The sequence below is a fragment of the Podarcis filfolensis genome, assembly GCF_964270895.1.
Source record: "Podarcis filfolensis genome assembly, chromosome: 2".
Lineage (NCBI taxonomy): Eukaryota > Metazoa > Chordata > Lepidosauria > Squamata > Lacertidae > Podarcis > Podarcis filfolensis.
The window spans coordinates 2,229,877-2,248,915 of record NC_139605.1 but is presented as its reverse complement, the minus strand read 5'-3'; the positions used below and the strand labels follow the sequence as shown (position 1 = coordinate 2,248,915).

Sequence of the window (19,039 nt, the reverse complement as noted above, 5' to 3'; positions counted from 1 at the left end):
CCTTAAAAGGGAGCAGGCTTTGTGAGTCACAGAGTCTGCGTATTTCCTGTTCACAGGATGTTTATGTTTTCTATTGCTTTCGTTTCACTCTCTGTGCCTGAGTATACCGAAGCAGGCAGTCATGTTTTTTCTTTGTTCTGACCAACGCTGAATAAACTTCTAAATTATACTCTCCTGCGTGCAACTTTCGCTGTGTGAATTCTGCTGATAGAGCGTGCATCAGCCCAGGAATGTGGCAAGCTATTTCTGGAGCTCGTGTCGCTAATACTGCGTGTCTACGGGAGATCGATGGACGTCCGGAGACGACGTGGGGCCATGATGGGCTTTATCTCCCTGGCAGTATCCCAACAGCGCCATCCTGGCCTGCCTTGTGCTTGCTGTGTACAAGGCTTGCTGGGAGCTGTGTGCCCGGTGCTGAAGGGGAGCCTTTCCACCATGCAGGCCCAGCAAGACCCGCTGCTGCCTCCCAAGGTAAGATGCTGGCCTCACATTCACCTTTGGCCAGTCTCTGTTGGGCCACTAAGACTGGGAGCACCTTCTTCCCAGGCCCCTGTGGGGCAGTGTGAGGAGGCACCTCTTTTTGGGGGCGGGGGCAGCCCAGAGAATACAGCAGCAGCTGCCCAGAGGACTCCCAAGGAGAGGAGAGGAGACTGAGGGAACACTGCACAAGGGTGTTCGAAAAGGGGTGAGAGGCTACCAGCTCTGCAGGCAAGGGGGACATAACAGGGCTCCTCAGCCCCATAGAGGAGCCACAGAAAGAAGGAAATTGGTCAAGGGAGCCAGGACTCAAAAAGGCTGAAAACCTCTGGATTAATGCATTGCTATGAAATACACTGCTTTTGAAAGCAAAAAGATTAAACCCTCTCTTAGGCTCAAGGGAAAGAAACACATTGCTTTGGGCTTAATATATATGAATAATACAAATTGCTCAGTTGTTGTCACCCTGAGAAGTAAATGTTAATCTTCAAGTCTTGTATGTGGAGGTTTGAGGATGAAAGCACTGCATCACTCTAAATAACTCAAAAATAGCTAACATAAACACATGGAGTTGGTTTGACAGGGACTGTAACTCCAAGAAAAAAGAACTGACCAAATTAACCTGATCAGTTCAGTTTGCCTGATCAGATGAGGCCATTTCTCTTTTATAACTGCAACAGTGAGTGAGAGAAAGTGGTACATTATGAAAAGGATTTAAAAAATGAAACGTTATTAAAAAGATTTTTAAAAATGGAACATTATGAAAATAGTTGGAAATCTTTGGGTTTGGCCTCTTACTGAAGGGAATTAATTCAAATTTCGGAACCTAATTCATTGAGGTTTTGTAGATAAACCTTTTGAGTGTTTACCTCCAACCATACTTGAATACATCTGAATTCAGTCAGGTTCTTACCTGCCCACTCGACTGGGCTGCTATACAGGTATTTTCCATTTGAAGGGTGGGGGCAGTTAATCAATCCAGACATTAAGATTTATGTGCCAAAGATCATTGCCCAAATGCTTTACAGGGCTGAGGTCTGGGGGATTAGTGTGAAATCCAAACTAGAAGGCAGATTTTAGGGCTTCCTCCTGGGATTCTGGCGGCTCATCTGAGTTGGGTCTACCCTCAATAAGAGGCCAGAACTGATCTAGCTTATCTCAGATACTGATGTCGTTTTTTGAATTTTTATTTTATTAAAGATTTTATTGGGTTACAAAAGTACATACACCACCTCTGTTTTCATTTCATAAAGTCCTTTCTACAGATCACTTATACTTGATGGATCCTGATGGCCATCTTCCAAAAATAGGAACAAGAAAGACCCCTCTCTTGCTGTATGTGGATGACGCGGCCAGCCTCTCCCAATCCAGACCTGGCCTGAACTACCAACTAAGGAAATTCTCAGACTACTGCTCTGGTAATGAGTTATCCATTAATTATGGAAAATCAAAAGTCCTGGTGTTTGAAAAAAGATTCTCCCTAGTAAATGGGTACTGGATGATCACAAACTAGAGCAGACCAAATATTTCAGGTACCTAGGGCTTCTATTCCATCATTCTAAGTCCTGGAAACACCATTAGCAGACCGCCTATCTAAAGGCGGAGGTAAGCAAACTAGCTATAATTCAATTCTTTTATACAAGGGGAGGCCATTATGTTCCAGCAGCCATTAGGGTATTTAATGCAAAATCTGTCTACGCCCAAACGTCTGGTTCAATGGCTCATTCTCCATGTTTGATGGGTTCCAGGCAAAGTTTCACCAGTCCCTTTTACAGGTTCCAAATGCAATTCTATTTTTAGAAACAGGGGAATGCCCTCCCTCCACAAAAGCATGGTGGGCTGCCCTGAGATACTGGCTTAAGATTTGTCTTTGGCCTAGGGAAGGGGTTACTTCCACACCTAAACAACGAGGAGCTTATCAGCTCATGGATTAAAACTATGGTCAGAAAAGCCACTTCGATTGGAATGCCACCTTCACTCTTGTACCATCTGGGATACGATACCACCCTTGAATCTCTGAGGCAAAGGCTCTGGGACATATCACATAGTGATCTCCGATCTCAACCTCATGTTATCTGTGGCCTGATAGCAGTAGGAATTCATTACAGGTACATTTTTCAGATACCTGCATATCTTAGAAATCTGTCTGTACCAACTTATTGGCGTCTTTTTACCAAAGCCAGATTAAATGTATTTCCATCAGAAGTGCTAAATGGCAGACTGAGAGGCATCCCTTATCAGAATAGGCTCTGTGTATGCTCTCAGGACGTCGATTGTATGAGGCATATCCTACTGCATTGCGGACCATATGAGCAAGCTAGAGATCTATTGATTAAACCCCTACTGGCAAATCGCCCAGGTAAATCTGAAGCCTGCTATACTAAATATCTTCTAATGATATCACAGTGGCCGTGGCAAAGTTTCTTTTGGTAGTCATATGTATCAAAGATCATCATACTCAAGACTGAACAAATATCGTCTTGGTCTTCCTCTCCCAGGGGGTTGTCTGTATGAATCTGTATTTTATTCTGAATCTATGTTACGGGTCTTTGGACCGCAATAAAGATTTACATATTATATTACACGCGATGTGAGACATTAATAAAGTTAGGGGGGAAGAAAGAGGCAGAGAGAGGGGGTAGTAAACATTGGTTCTTTTACACAGCATATGTGCAAGGTTTTTGTGTCAGCATCACGTGGGTAGGTTCTCTTTCTATTCATTTTTAAGTTTTCATTGGCGGTGAGAGAGGTGGGGTGGCCCAGGTCATGGTTGGTTGTCTTAAGTAGGCTGCAGTGAGTTTCGTTTGCGTGGGGGGGGGGAAGGGTTGTTGGGTCAAGTCAGCCATATTGATTCGTACGCTGTCAGCCTTGAAGAAAATAAAAGTTCAGGCTTATGAACTGCAGAGCAACCAGGACAGAACAGCCAAAATTTGTCTGAGTTTTGTGTATGAAGAGGTTTTTCACATATACAAAAGAGGGAGGAATGACTATGTGGTGACTGCTGCTATTGGAACAGGATTGGCCTTCCCTTGTTTAAAAGTTAATACAAAATCACTAACATTTCTGTAACAGGTCCTAGGCAGTGAATGTTGCCAATCAGGGACAGGGTTCACAAATTAGAACGTGCACCCTGTTCTGGAAGAGGATTTTCCAGTACAAAATGAGGACTAAATTTGTTTGCTTCTTAAGGGGCCTATTATTGCCCAGTCATCACTCACCAACAGCACTCCAGATTCACACTTTACACATCCCTAAGAGTACATCATATCTTTCATTATACTTACTACTGGGAGAAGCTACCTTCATTACTTTAATACATGTGTCTACAACTTTCCATAAAAAACCCAGAACACCAACAACACTCCATGCATTTACAATTGATATAAGTTTGTTGATGTGAAGAACGAAGAAAACACAAGACACACTCTAAACATCTAAATGGGTTTTCCCCTGTGAGAGTATGTAGATGACCTTAACAGAAGCACAGTCCACACTCCTTCAATTTACATGGTTTCTCCTCTATGAGCTTCTTGATGTTTTGTAAGTGCTCCACTCTCATTGAAGCACATCTCACACTCCATACATTTAAATGGTTTCTCCCGTGTGAGTTTGTTGATGTCTTATAAAATGTCCATTTTGACTAAAACTCTCTCCACACTCCAAACATTTAAACAGTTTCTCCCCAGTGTGAATTTGTTGATGTACTGTAAGTTTGCCCCTTTCTCTGAAACTCTTCCCACATTCCATACATTTAAATGGTTTCTCCCCTGTGTGAGTTCGTTGATGTCTTGTAAGAGCTCCACTCTCAATGAAGCTCTTCCCACACTCCATACATTTAAATGGTTTCTCCCCTGTGTGAGTTCGCTGATGGATTCTAAAATGCCCACTTCGACTGAAACTCTTTCCACACTCCAAACATTTAAATGGTTTCTCCCCTCTGTGTGTTCGTTGATGTACAGTAAGGCTTCCTCTACAAGTGAAACTCTTTTCACACTCCAAACAATTAAAGGGTTTCTCCCCTGTGTGAGTTCGTAGGTGTATGATCAGTTGTGAACCTTTAGTGAAGCTCTTTTCACACTCCATGCATTTAAATGATTTCTCCCGTATATGAGTTTGTTGATGTACAGTAAGGATTCCATTCCGACTGAAGCACTTTCCACATACCAGACATCTGAATGGTTTCTCCCCTGTGTGAGTTCGTTGATGTACAGTAAGTTTTCCACTTTCACTGAAACTCTTTCCACACTCCATACATTTAAAGGGTCTCTCCCCTGTGTGAATTCGTAGATGTACAGTAAGCTTCCCCCTTTCACTGAAGCTCTTTCCACACTCCATACATTTAAAGGGTTTCTCACCTGTATGAGTTAGTTGATGTTTTGTAAGTGCTCCACTATTACTGAAGCACTTTCCACACTCCATACATTTAAAGGGTTTCTCTCCTGTGTGAGTTCGTTGATGTCTTGTAAGGTTTCCACTATTACTGAAGCTGTTTCCACAATGGATGCATTTAAAGGGTTTCTCCCCCGTGTGAGTTCGTTGATGTAAATTAAGATTTTCACAACAACTGAAGCTCTTCTCACACTCCACACATTTATATGGTTTTTCCCCCATATGAGTTCGTTGATGTACAATAAGGACTCCTTTCCGACTGAAGCTCCTTCCACACTCCATACATTTAAAGGGTTTATCTCCTGAGTGAATTCGAAGATGTATGATCAGTTGTGAACTTTCACTAAAACGCTTTCCACACTCCATACATTTAAATGGTTTCTCCCCTGCATGAATTAGTTGATGTTTTGTAAGTGCTCCACTACTACTGAGACTCTTTCCACACACCACACATCTAAATGGTTTCTCCCCTGTGTGAATTCGTTGGTGTACAATAAGTTTTCCGCTTTCAATGAAGCGCTTTCCACATTCCATACATTTAAAAGGTTTCTCCCCTGTGTGAGTTCGCTGATGTATAGTAAGCTGTGAACTTGTACTGAAGCTCTTTCCACATTCCAAACATTTAAAGGGTTTCTCCCCTGTGTGAGTTCGTAGATGTATGGCAAATTGTGAACTTTCACTGAAGCTCTTTCCACACTCCATACATTTAAATGGTTTATCTGTTGTGTGAGTTAAGTGATGTTTTTTAAGTGCTCCCCTACTACTGAGGAACCTTCCACACACCATACATTTAAATGGTTTCTCACCTTTGTGAGTTAGTTGGTGTACAGTAAGGCTCCCACTGCAAGTGAAGCACTTTCCACACTCCATACATCTAAATGGTTTCTCCCCTGTGTGGGTTTGTTGATGTTCAGTAAGTTTTCCACTTACACTGAAGCTCTTTCCACACTCCATGCATCTAAATGGTTTCTCCCCTGTGTGAGTTCGTTGATGTATAGTAAGCTGTGAACACTGACTGAAGCTCTTTCCACACTCCATACATTTAAAGGGTTTCTCTCCTGTGTGAGTTCGTTGGTGTATAGTAAGCTTTCCACTTACACTGAAGCTCTTCCCACACTCCATACATTTAAAGGGTTTCTCCCCAGTGTGAGTTCGTTGATGTACGGTAAGTTTTCCACTCTCACTGAAGCTCTTTCCACACTCCATACATTTAAATGGTTTCTCCCCAGTGTGAATTCGTTGATGTATAGTAAGGTGTGAACACTGACTGAAGCTCTTCCCACACTCCATACATCTAAATGGTTTATCCCCGGTGTGAATTCGTTGATGTACGGTAAGTTTTCCTCTTTCACTGAAACTCTTTCCACACTCCATACATTTAAAGGGTTTCTCCCCTGCGTTAGTTTGTAGATGTGTGCTAAGGTGTTCACTCACACTGTAGTACTTTACAGATGGCCCCTCAAAATTCTGATTGCCTTCTCCATCACCTGGTTTAAAGTAGGAGAGAAAGAGAATATTGTTAGGATTTCAAGGAACAGAACAAGAGAACTTAACACAGAGAACAAGAGAACTTAACACACAGCAACACCTCCAACAATCTCTCCTCTCCTATGTACCACATTTTTAGGAAAGGAAATAATCCCAGAAAATTGTCTATTAGTGCAGGAGACACATGTTGCAAGTCGACACAGCAGAGTATTAGTAAACAATATATTTGTTGAAGCGTTTATAATCTCAGAAAAACTCAAAAGAGAAGTGTGGTAATGCATATAGAACATGGTTTGAACCCATAACAATTATTTAAAGATGACCAAGAAGAATTATCAGGATACAGGCAATTGTTGATGGAGAAAAAATGTTCTTGGTGAGAGTCTTTGCACCAAATGAGGGGAAAAACCAGGTATTTAAGGAGAAGTTATTTGATTATTTGGATATTATAATAATGGGTGGGCAAGAGATATAGGTCATAATATGGAGATGAGTGCTTGGGAGAAATGTGGGAAAAGATTTTAGATTTACAGCATGTTGCACACTGAAGGAGAATTTTATGAAAATGATATATAGGTGGTATCTGACACCGAGTAAATTAGCTAAAATGTACAAGACTGAATCAGATATCTGCTGGAAATGTAAGGGGAAAGTAGTTACTTTTCATCATATGTGGTTGACATGCAAAATGGTTAAGAACTTCTGGGAAATGATATTTAATGAGCTGAAAAAAATGTTTAAGAGGACCTTTGTTAAAACCCCAGAAGCTTTTCTTTTAGGTATAATAGATGCAAGTATATCTAGGGATCACAGATCTCTTTTTATATATGCAACTACAGCAGCATGTATGGTGTATGCTCAGAAGTGGAAGGAGGATGCCAACGAAGGAGGAATGGCAGATGAATTAATAGAATGTATAGAAATGGGAAGATTGACAAATAGAATAAGAGATCAAGATAAAATAGTATTTGAAGAAGACTGGAAATGCTGATGATCTGCAATGCAGATTGCTTCAAAAATGGCAAAAAAAAATATTTCTAAATATACCTGGCAAGGGGGGAAAATACTGATAGAACTGAAAGATAGAGGAGGTTTCTCCCTGCCGGATATGAGATTATGAAGCTTATCTGTGGTATTGAAATGGTGAAAGTACATAAAGGCTTTACAAACCATAGAATTAGGAAAAAATTGTATAGAATATGGGACTGATATAAAAATTTACTGGGAACTAAGACACCACTTTGGCTTTCACCTTTGAAAGCCATAGCGGAGAAAAAGAAAAATATGGTGGAAAATTGGGCAACTTACAGAAATTTATTAAGAGAGGATGAGAATTTAAATTAAAAGAGTTGAAGGATTTACCAGGAATGTTAACAACATGGTTACAATATCATCATTTGAATTAAATATTTAAAAAGGATATGAAGCGGGGGTTTAGGGAACAACCATCACAATTAGAGAGAGACATGTTAAGTTGTAATGTTAAAGTGATGTCTAAAATGTACACAATGTTATTGGAATGGGAGACAAAGAATGAGCAAGTGAAATCTTCAATGATACACTGGGCAATAGATGTTGGTCATAATATAGAAATGGAAGCATGGTAAAGATTATGGAATACGGATATAAAATTTACAGCATGTTATGGTTTAAGAGAAAATTATATGAAAATGCTATATAGATGGCACTTAACACCTAGTAGCTTGGCAAAAATGTATAAATTAAAGTGAAATAAATGTTGGAAATGTAAAGAGAAAGAAGGTACCTTTTGCACATGTGGTGGTCTTGTAATAAGGTTAAAGCTTACTGGGAAATGATACATAATGACTGAAAAATATGTTTAAAATATCTTCCCTTTAAAAAACCCAGAAGCTTTTCTCTTGGGAATTATAGGATTAGAACTACCCAAACAGTATAGAAATTTATTTATGTATACGACTACAGCTGCAAGACTGTTATTTGTCAAAAAATGGAAGGATGAAGGGGTCCCAACGAAAGAAGATTGCATACAGAAACTAATGGAGTATGCAGAAATGGTGAAACTTACCAGAAGAATAAGAAATCAAGATAGCAAACTTCTTTAGAAAGGAATGGAAATGGTTTATTGAGTATTCACAAACTGTAAACAGATGAAGACATTGGCAGGATTATTGTAAAAACCTGCAGCTTAAAATATATATATGAGAGATATATGAGAATAGATGAATAAAAGAATAAGTTAAGACAATTTGGAGTATGCAGGAAAGGAAGACAATAAATGTAAGGAACTGCATAAATCGAGATGGAAGGGAGTTGAAATTGAAAATGTTAAAACTAGGCAAAATAATTGTTGTAATGTATATAAATTAAAATTAAAAATAATTTTAAAAATGAAGATTGGAAATGCTTTGTAGATTATTTTGGAAACTTACTGTAAACACATTAAAAAGATAACAGTAAAAGAATGAATTCAGCAGTAAGGATACTGGGATATAAAACTGAGATAAAATTAGATATGGGGAAAATTAGAATATGTAGTGGAAAATAAATTAACAAAATGAACCATGGAAGGAGAGGAAGGGGAGTCAATATCAATTATGTGTTTTGTATTGGAAGCATTGTTATTGTTTCAAGTGTAAAAATGAAAATGGTAAATAAGATTTAGATAGAGAAAGATGATATAAATATGTAGATAGATAGATATGTAGATATATAAGAAAATTGTCTCTTAGTATCCAGTTCCACCTTGAACTCCCATGTAACAGTGAGCACCAAGAGAAACCTTCTATGCTGGGGTGAGGCCAGATGTGTCTTCCAGATGTGGCTGAACTCAAACTAGCATCAACCCAGGCAGGAACATTCCTGGGTATTCCATATTTAGCAAACTAAATATGACATAATAGGCATCACTGAAACCTGGTGGGATAAGTCCTACGATTGGAATGTAATAATGGAGGGATACAATCTATTTCAGAGAAACAGACCAGACAAGAAACTCCTTTCTGTCTGGCGTTATATGTCAGGCGTTATATGTCAGGGATGTGTATACCTGTGAAGAGATCCAAGATTTAGAACCTCAAAGCCAAAGTGAGAGCATTTGGGTCAAAATTAAGGGAGAGAAGAATAACAGGGACCTCATTGTGGGAGTTTACTATAGATCCCCAAGCCAAACGGAGGACATAGATGATGCCTTCCTGGAACAGATGGCCAAGCATGCAAAAGGAAGGGAGATAGTAGTAATGGGGGACTTCAATTACCCGGATATTTGTTGGATGTCAAACTCAGCCAAGAGCATAAGGTCAAACAGATTCCTCACTGGCCTTGCAGACAACTTCATTGTCCAGAAAGTGGGAGAAGCAACAAGAGGAATAGCCATTTTAGATCTGGTCCTAACCAATGTTGATGACCTGGTTAGTGGGGTAGAAGTGGAAGGATCATTAGGCGCGAGTGATCATGCTCTTCTGAAGTTTACTATACAGCGGAAAGGAGCAGCCAAGCATAGGACTCAATTTCTTGACTTTAGGAAAGCCGACTTCATAAAACTTAGGGAAGTGCTGGGTGAGATCCCATGGACAGTAATACTAAAAGGAAAGGGAGTTCACAATGGCTGGGAGTTTGTTAAGAGGGAGATAGTAAAAGCACAACTTCAGGCAATACCAATGAGACGGAAACATGGAAGGTGCCTAAAGAAGCCAGGGTGGCTATCTAAAGAACTTTTAACTGAGTTAAGATTAAAAAAGGATGTGTACAAAAAATGGAAAAGGGGGGAAACCACCAAAGAGGAATTCAAACAAATAGCCAGGATGTGTAGACACAAAGTCAGAAAAGCTAAAGCACAGAATGAACTCAGGCTTGCTAGAGAGGTTAAAAGCAACAAAAAAGGCTTTTATGGATATGTTCGTAGCAAAAGGAAGAACAAAGAAACAGTGGGGTCACTCAGAGGAGAAGATGGTGAAATGCAAACAGGGGACACAGAAAGGGCTGAACTCCTCAATGCCTTCTTTGCCTCAGTCTTCTCCGATAAAGAAAACAATGCCCGACCTGAAGAATTTGGAGCAAATGATTCAGCAGAAGAAACACAGCCTAGAATAACTAAGGAGATAGTACAAGAATACTTGGCTAGTCTAGATGTATTCAAGTCTCCGGGGCCAGATGAACTGCATCCAAGAGTATTAAAAGAACTGGCAGATGTGATCTCAGAACCACTGGCAGTCATCTTTGAGAATTCCTGGAGAACAGGCGAAGTCCCGGCAGACTGGAGGAGGGCAAATGTTGTCCCTATTTTCAAAAAGGGGAAAAGAGAGGACCCAAATAATTACCGCCCAGTCAGTCTGACATCAATACCAGGGAAGATTCTGGAGCAGATCATTAAGCAAACAGTCTGTGAGCACCTAGAAAGGAATGCTGTGATCACCAATAGTCAGCATGGATTTCTGAAAAATAAGTCATGTCAGACTAACCTGATCTCGTTCTTTGACAGAATTACAAGCCTGGTAGATGAAGGGAACGCAGTGGATGTAGCCAACCTTGATTTCAGCAAGGTGCCCCATGATATTCTTGTAAAGAAGCTGGTAAAATGCGGTTTTGACTATGCTACCACTCAGTGGATTTGTAACTGTCTGACTGACTGAACCCAGAGGGTGCTCATCAATGGTTCCTCTTCATCCTGGAGAAGAGTGACTAGTGGGGTGCCACAGAGTTCTGTCTTGGGCCCGGTCTTATTCAACATCTTTATCAATGACTTGGATGATTGACTCAAGGGCATCCTGATCAAATTTGCAGATGACACCAAACTGGGAGGGGTGGCTAACACCCCAGAGGACAGGATCACACTTCAAAACGACCTTGGCAGATTAGAGAACTGGGCCAAAACAAACAAGATGAATTTTAACAGGGAGAAATGTAAAGTATTGCACTTGGGCAAAAAAAATGAGAGGCACAAATACAAGATGGGTGACACCTGGCTTGAGAGCAGTACATGTGAAAAGGATCTAGGAGTCTTGGTTGACCACAAACTTGTCATGAGCCAACAGTGTGACGCGGCAGCTAAAAAAGCCAATGCAATTCTGGGCTGCATCAATAGGAGTATAGCATCTAGATCAAGGGAAATAATAGTGCCACTGTATTCTGCTCTGGTCAGACCTCACCTGGAGTACTGCGTCCAGTTCTGGGCACCACAGTTCAAGAAGGACACTGACAAACTGGAACGTGTCCAGAGGAGGGCAACCAAAATGGTCAAAGGCCTGGAAACGATGCCTTATGAGGAATGGCTAAGGGAGCTGGGCATGTTTAGCCTGGAGAAGAGGAGGTTAAGGGGTGATATGATAGCCATGTTCAAATACCGTATTTTTCGCACCATTGGACGCACATTTTTTCCTTTAAAAACTAAGGGGGAAAGTCTGTGCATCCTATGGAGCGAATGTGTGGTCCTGGGACTTCCCCCTCCAGCCCCTCCAAGCTCAGGTTGCAGCGGAGAGGCTGCGTGGGCGGCTGGGGAAACCCCGGGCTTCCCCATTCAGCCCGACAAGCAGCTGAGAGGCTGCGTGGGCAGCTGGGGGAAGCCCTGGGATTCCCCATTCAGTGCTAGGAGCTTAGGGCGCTCAGTGCGCAGCAGAGAGGCTGCCTGTAACTTGCCCTCCGTCCCGTGAGCCGCTCTAGGGGGCTGGCTGGGGAAGCCCTGGGCTTCTCCATTGAGTCCAAGGTGAGCCGCTCTAGGGGGCTGGCTGGGGAAGCCCTTTACAATGAGCCGGAAGATTTGGACATCCCCTTCCGCCCCTCCCCCAGGTTATTGTGTCGGTAATTCCCGGCATTTCCTCCTTTTGCTCCAGTTCCACGAGGCAAGGCAGCTGCCCTCCACAGACATCCAGAAATGTGAGATCTCCCTCTCTCTTCCTTCTTTCCCTCCCTCCCTCTTCCATCTTAAATAAAATATTGGGGGGGGGCAGTAAAGCCCCACCTCACATACCACAATTCAGCCCTTCTCAACCTGTGGGTCCCCAGATGTGAACGCCTCTAGGTAGCAAGGCCAGAGCTCAGGGAAGATGGGAGTTGAGAGATGATAGGAGTTGTAGTCCAACAACATCTGGGGACCCACAGGCTGAGCTCTCCCTCTCCCTTCCTTCCTTCCCTCCCTCCCTCCCTCTCTCCCTCCCTCTTCCAACTTAAAAATATTGGGGGGGGCAGTTAAGCGCCCAATAGTAAACATTGGAGATACTGTACTGTACATTACTGACAGTTCCTTGCCACTGTATTTTCTTGCAGAAAACCTCCCCCATTCTGATAAGGATGATAAAGCATAAAAGACTAGCATATAAGATTCCTTTTAAACTAGAGGTAGTAAAATATGCTAAGGAGCATGGAAACAGAGCAACAGAAAGACATTTTGGACCACCTCCAACTGAAAAAATGATAAGACAGTGGAGGAAAGTGTGGTCCAAACGTCCTGGAGGGCTTTTGAAAAAACCTGCCTTATTAGTACTTGACCAGTTTAGAGCACATATTAGCGAAACTACAAAAAAGTGCTTTAAAGAAGTGAAGACTCATCTAGCTGTAATTCCTGGAGGTCTTACCAGCCAGTTGCAACCTCTCGATGTTTCCATCAACAAGCCATTTAAGATCTTTATGCGAGAAGAGTGGAACAAATGGATGGCTGCTGGTAATCATGATCTAACACCCACTGGACGAATGAAGAGGCCCACTATCACTCAAGTTTGTGAATGGGTGAAAACATCATGGCACTCAGTGAAGGAGGAAATCGTTGTCCGGTCATTCAAAAAATGTGGCATTAGCAATGCTTTGGATGGTAACGAAGATGGTATTTTACATGAAGATAGCGAAGAAAGTGATGTCAGTGATTGTGAGCAACCGAGCTCCACAAATTCTGACTCTAGCAGTGATGAGTTCTTGGAGTTCACAGAAGACTAGAAGAGTACTCAAACTTTAAAGTCTCTCTTCATTTGTTAATGACAGTGATGATGGTTCTTAATGCCATTGTTGGCTGCTGTTCACTTTACATGGCTGTAATATGATTCTGATATACTGGTTGTTTATTAAATACAGTAGTTTATACAACATTTGATTCGGAATATTTTTTACTTGTTTTCTTCCTCTAAAAACTAGGTGCGTCCTTTGCTCCGGTGCGTCCAATGGTGTGAAAAATACGGTATATAAAAGGATGTCACATAGAGGAGGGAGAAAGGTTGTTTTCTGCTGCTCCAGAGAAGCGGACACGGAGCAATGGATCCAAACTACAAGAAAGAAGATTCCACCTAAACATTAGGAAGAACTTCCTGACAGTAAGAGCTGTTCGATAGTGGAATTTGCTGCCAAGGAGTGTGGTGGAGTCTCCTTCTTTGGAGGTCTTTAAGCAGAGGCTTGACAACCATATGTCAGGAGTGCTATGATGGTGTTTCCTGCTTGGCAGGGGGTTGGACTCGATGGCCCTTGTGGTTCTCTTCCAACTCTATGATTCTATGATTCTATGGCCAGGATGATAGGAGTTACAGTGCAGCAACATCTGCACTGTAACACACTTTACTGTGTTTACTGCACTGTACTACACTTTACTGCACTGTAACACACTTTCTCCACCTTCCCTCTCTTCTGAAAGTGCTAGATTTCTGCAGTCCATTTTCTCCTGCCTCCTCTAGGTAATGTCTTAGACCATGTCATTACCGAGGAGGCAGGTTTAGTCGTTATTTGAATACTATTTCTGCCTCTGGGTCTGGTTTTGACCAGAAGGATATTGGAATCAGCAACGGAGACCCATATGACGTAAAGGTGCTGCTGTGCAATGCTAGGTCACTGATAAATAAGACCACTGCCATCTATGACTTGATCTGGCTTGAGACTTGGTTGGATGAAGCAGATTGGTCTGTGCTTGCTGCTGCTTGTCCACCAGGTTTCTCTTACACACAGCAACCCAGGTCATACAGGTGGTGGCGGGGGAGGGGGGGTTGCAGTGATTTTTTAGGCAGTCATTAGCTTGCACCAGGCATTCTATTGGGAAGACCCAGTTTTCTGAGTGCATGTTCCGGAAGTTGGGCAATAGGGGCAGTACAGGATTCCTTTTGGTGTCCCAACCTCCCCACTGCACCAAGGATTCCCTGGCCAAGCTGCTTCAGGTCGTTGTGGATGTTCTTCTGGAGACACCTAGTTTGGTTGTCCTGGGGGATTTTAACATCCATGCCAACACGACCTTACATGGGGTCACTCAGGACTTCGTGGAAAGCATGGCCTCCATGGCCCCTGAATAAGTTTGGCCCAACTCATAGTCACAGACATGCCTTGGACCTGATGTTCGCCTCTAGTGATGTGGGTGATCTGACACTAGGTAAAAGCGAAACAAAAGAAGTGCCATGGACAGATCACTTCCTGGTGCAACTGGACTTCTCCCCGACCCTTCCCCTCTGCAGGGAGATGGGACCGATTCAGATGGTCCGCCCCTGCTATTTAATGGATCCAACTGGTTTCCAGAGAGTGGTAGGGAATGTTTTATGCCACGTTGATGCCCTTTCAGCTGATTCCCTGGTGGCCCGCTGGAATGCAGAGTTAACCAGGCTATTGACTGTCTGGCCTCAAAGCGCTCTCTCCGATTGCATGGAGCTCCCTGGAGCTGAGGGCAATGAAACAATCGCTGAGACGGCTACAGTGCTGGTGGCGGAAAACTCATTCTGAATAAGACCGGACACAGGTTAGAGCTCAATGTCAAGCCTACCAAGTGGCAATAGCAACAGCGAAGAGGACCTTCTTTGCTGCCTCTATTGCATCTGCAGCAAACAGCAGGAGGAGGCTCTTTCAGGTGGTTCATAATTTAAAGGAACCACCTGCACCATCAGGGCCCAATAAGGGCCCCAAGATCTCCTGCAATGATTTTGCAAAGTTTTTTTGCAGATAAAGTCACTCAGATTTGGAAGGAGGTAGACTCCACCATGGGAGCAGGGCCAGTCTAGTCAAGTTTCATGGGATCAATTCCAATCTGTTACCTCTGAGGATCTGGACAAGCTGCTTGAACGAGTGAAACCGACCACCTGTCTCCTTCATCCTTGCCCATCCTGGCTCATAAAAGCGAGCCGGGAAGGACTGGGCTCTGGGCTCTACGGGGTGGTGAATGCTTCCCTCTGTGAGGGAGCTTTCCTAGACCCGCTGAAAGAGGCGGTTATTAAACTGCTTCTTAAAAAAACATCTTTAGACCTGGCCAATATTGCCAACTATAGCCCAGTCTCAAATAATCCATTCTTGGGCAAGGTGATTGAACAGGTGGTTGCAGAACAACTCCAGGCACGCCTGGAAGATGCGGACCTTGATCTCCGGCGGGCCTGGGACAAAGGTGAAAGCTGTTTCCTAGTTCTGCTGGACCATCACTACAACCTTGAGGAACGTCTAGGGGAGCTCGGAACTGGGGGCACAGTTATACAGTGGTTCCGCTCCTTCCTCCTGGGCCGTGTCCAGAAAGTGCTGTTAGGGGAGCCTCAGGGTTCCATCCTCTCCCCCATGCTTTTTAATATCTATATGAAGCCGCTGGGAGAGATCATCAGGGGGATTGGGCTGGGTGTTCATCAGTATGCGGATGATACCCAGCTCTACCTCCCTTTCAAATTGGAACCATTGAAGGCAGTGAAGGTCCTGTGTGAGTGCCTGGAGGTGGTTGGAGGATGGATGGTGGCTAACAGGTTGAATCCTGACAAGACAGAAGTACACTTTTGGGGGGACAGGGAGCGAGCGGGTGTGGGGGACTCCCTGCTCCTGAATGGGGTAACTGTACCTCTGAAGGAGCAGGTGTGGAGCCTGGGAGTCATTTTGGACTCACAACTGTCCATGGAGGTGCAGGTTAACTCTGTGTCCAGGGCAGCTGCCTACCAGCTTCATCTGGTACGCAGGCTGAGACCCTACCTGCCTGCAGACTGTCTCGCCAGAGTGGTGCATGCTCTAGTTAACTCCAGCTTGGACTACTGCAACACGCTCTATGTGGGACTACCTTTGAAGATGACCCGGAAACTGCAACTAATCCAGAATGTGGCAGCTAGACTGGTGACAGGGAGTGGCAGCCAAGACCACATAACACTGGTCCTGAAAGACCTACACTGGCTCCCGGTAAGTTTCCAAGCACAATTCAAAGTGTTGGTGCTGATGTTTAAAGTTCTAAACGGCCTTGGACCAGTATACCTGAAGGAGCATCTCCACCCCCATCGTTCAGCCCAGACACTGAGGTCCAGCTCCAAGGGCCTTCTGGAGGTACCCTCCCTGCGAGAAGTGAGGTTACAAGGAACCAGGCTGAGGGCCTTCTTGGTAGTGGCGCCCGCCCTGTGGTACGCCCTCCCATCAGATGTTAAGGAAATAAACAACTACCCGACTTTTAGAATACATCTGAAGGCAGCCCTGTTTAGGGAGATGCTTTTAATTTTGTTGGAAGCCGCCCAGAGTGGCTGGGGAAACCCAGACAGATGGGTGGGGTAGAAATAATGAATTATTATTATTATTATTATTATTCACTAAGCACAGATAAAAGATCAGCCTCCTTCACACAGCACATAGTTTAACTAGGGAACTCGATCCCACAGGGAGCAATGATGGCCCAAATACATGGAGGAGAAGTCTATTGCCGGCCACTCGCCATGATGGCTCTGCAATGCCTCCACACTCAGAAGCAGCAATGTCCCTAAATACTGGAAACTACAGGAGGCAAGAGTGCTCTTGTGTTCGAATCCTGCTTGCTGGTTTCCCACAGGCATCTGGTTTTGCCAGTGGGAGAACAGGATGCTGGACTAGATGGGCCACTGGCCAAATCCTATTCATATGTTGTTTCTTCACAGCGTGATAAATGGCTCAAACAGGAGATTCACACCACCAACGTCTAACAGACAAGAGGGTTACAAATCTGCCCTTACCTAGAGAGGCCACCATCTCATAATTCTCCTCCATGACTTCCTTGTGCAGAGCTCTTTGGCCTGGATCCAGCAGAGCCCACTCCTCCTCCGTGAAAAACACAGCCACCTCCTCAAAGGTCAGGAGGGCCTGGAAGAAGAAGAAGAAACCAGAGCTTCTCTTAGATCCCCTTCATCCCCACTCAACACAGAGGGAGGCTGGGTGGTCCCATCTGTGCCTCTTCCCTCCAACCTGATTCCCCAATGCTCTTTCCCTACCTGAGGAAGCTGCCTGGCTCCTCTTTCCACTCCACCTTGAAAAAGAGAAGGTCCAAACGGTGCCTCTGAGGCCATTGGTGAGGCGATTCAGAGGAGCCGTAAAGTTGGCCACTTCTGGGACTTTTGCAGTTCTACTTCAAAGAAAGGAGCTGTGCTTTTATCTTCCCAACTCTGTGAGATAGGACAGGGTGAAAGATAACCAGGGGGTCAAAACTGGTCCCTCGTGAGCACAGACCTGAACCTGCCTGATTAGTTTTCAATCCCACCACTCATGTACCCATTTTCCTTGCTTAGCAGCAGGTGAAAATCCAAAATGTGCCTCTTCCCTCCGCTTCAGGGCCTCATAAACAGGACAGCAAACCCTCCCCCATTGTTCCCCCCTCTGCCGACATGGGGGCCACCCCCTTCCCAAGAAGCAAATCCTTGTTTCTTTTTGCCAACTCCTCACAATAGCCACTGCCTGCCCTCCATATCTTCCCCCATGGAACCAGCTCTACCAGGAGCCCCACTGAGGCAGGGGCTTCAGCAGCAGATTTAAAGGGGGGCAAAGCAGGGTCCTGGAGGAGCTCAGCCCTCCCCTGCCGCTGGAGACAGAGCCTGGGGGGCCAGGAGGGGGCAGCAGTGAGAAGGGAGATGGAGGGTGTTAAACAGAGAGGAGCATCGCAAGGTGGAATGGGGCTGCCCCCCCCCTTTGAACGGAGGACTGACCTCTGAGTCAACATGCACAGGGTGGGGCTGAAAATCCCTTTGTAGTTAGGGTGCACCGGGGGGCACCCTTTTGTGGTTCCTCTCAAGTGTCTCCCCCCCTCCCCTCCCCTCCCCATGGGAGCCTGGCTTGATCTCTGCGCTTCAGAGAAGATCTTGCAATGCAAACCCTGTTTGGGGGGGACCCCACTTTGCGACAGGATGGGCTGCATTCCGCCCCCCCCCCCCGATTCCCACAGGGAAAGAGCGGAGCCCCTCCCTGCTTTCTTTGCACCCCCCCCCGCAATCCTCCCGCCTCCTTTCCCAGCTGCCCTGTTTGTAGATTCAGGGAGAGGGAAAGCAAATCCTTCTCCCACCCCCCTCCCCAAATAACCCCCCAATATGCGGCACCTCTTTCTCCTCTTCTCCAAGTCCGCTTCTCTTCCGCGAATGAGGATGGAGACCCCTCCCCTCCAAATAGCCTTTCCCCCCCCCCCATAAAACCCCCTTCCTGCCTCTCTAGGAAGCGGAGCTCATTGACCCAGAGGGAGGGGGAGCGGCAGGAGATCCGCCTCCCGCTCGCTGCAAACATGAATTTCCTTCCCAGCCGGCAAGCTCTACATTCCCGTTTATTTAGTGATAAATTCATGGGTTCAATTCCCCGCAGAGGCAGCGAAAGACGACCCACCCCCCACCCCGATTTCTGAAAAGCCTCCCCCCGGGATCTTTATTGTTGCAACGGGACTTCTACCCACCACATGGAAGAAGCAGCAAGAAGGTCTCTTTTGTATAAGCTTCCCTTTTTACACTCAACACCCTTAGTGCAACATTATACATACGTCATATATACATCACAGCTATGTCATAACCTGGGAGGGGTC

General features: G+C 44.5%; 1 protein-coding gene across 2 annotated transcripts; it reads right to left on the bottom strand.

Moving 5' to 3' along the window:
* Positions 1 to 1,651: 1,651 nt before the first annotated feature.
* On the bottom strand, positions 1,652 to 18,958 carry LOC310756530 (uncharacterized protein). 2 transcript variants are annotated; one of them, XM_083600763.1, is made up of 4 exons: positions 18,914 to 18,958; positions 17,475 to 17,645; positions 17,220 to 17,346; positions 1,652 to 6,353 (listed from the first exon to the last, which is right to left on the bottom strand). In XM_083600763.1, the coding sequence occupies exons 2-4, from the start codon at positions 17,547 to 17,549 to the stop codon at positions 4,063 to 4,065; spliced, it is 2,493 nt and encodes an 830-aa protein (XP_083456889.1). In that variant the 5' UTR covers positions 17,550 to 17,645; positions 18,914 to 18,958; the 3' UTR covers positions 1,652 to 4,062. The 2 variants fall into 2 exon arrangements, with proteins under 2 accessions (XP_083456889.1, XP_083456888.1); XM_083600762.1 differs by lacking the exon at positions 18,914 to 18,958 and adding an exon at positions 18,570 to 18,664.
* Positions 18,959 to 19,039: the final 81 nt, after the last annotated feature.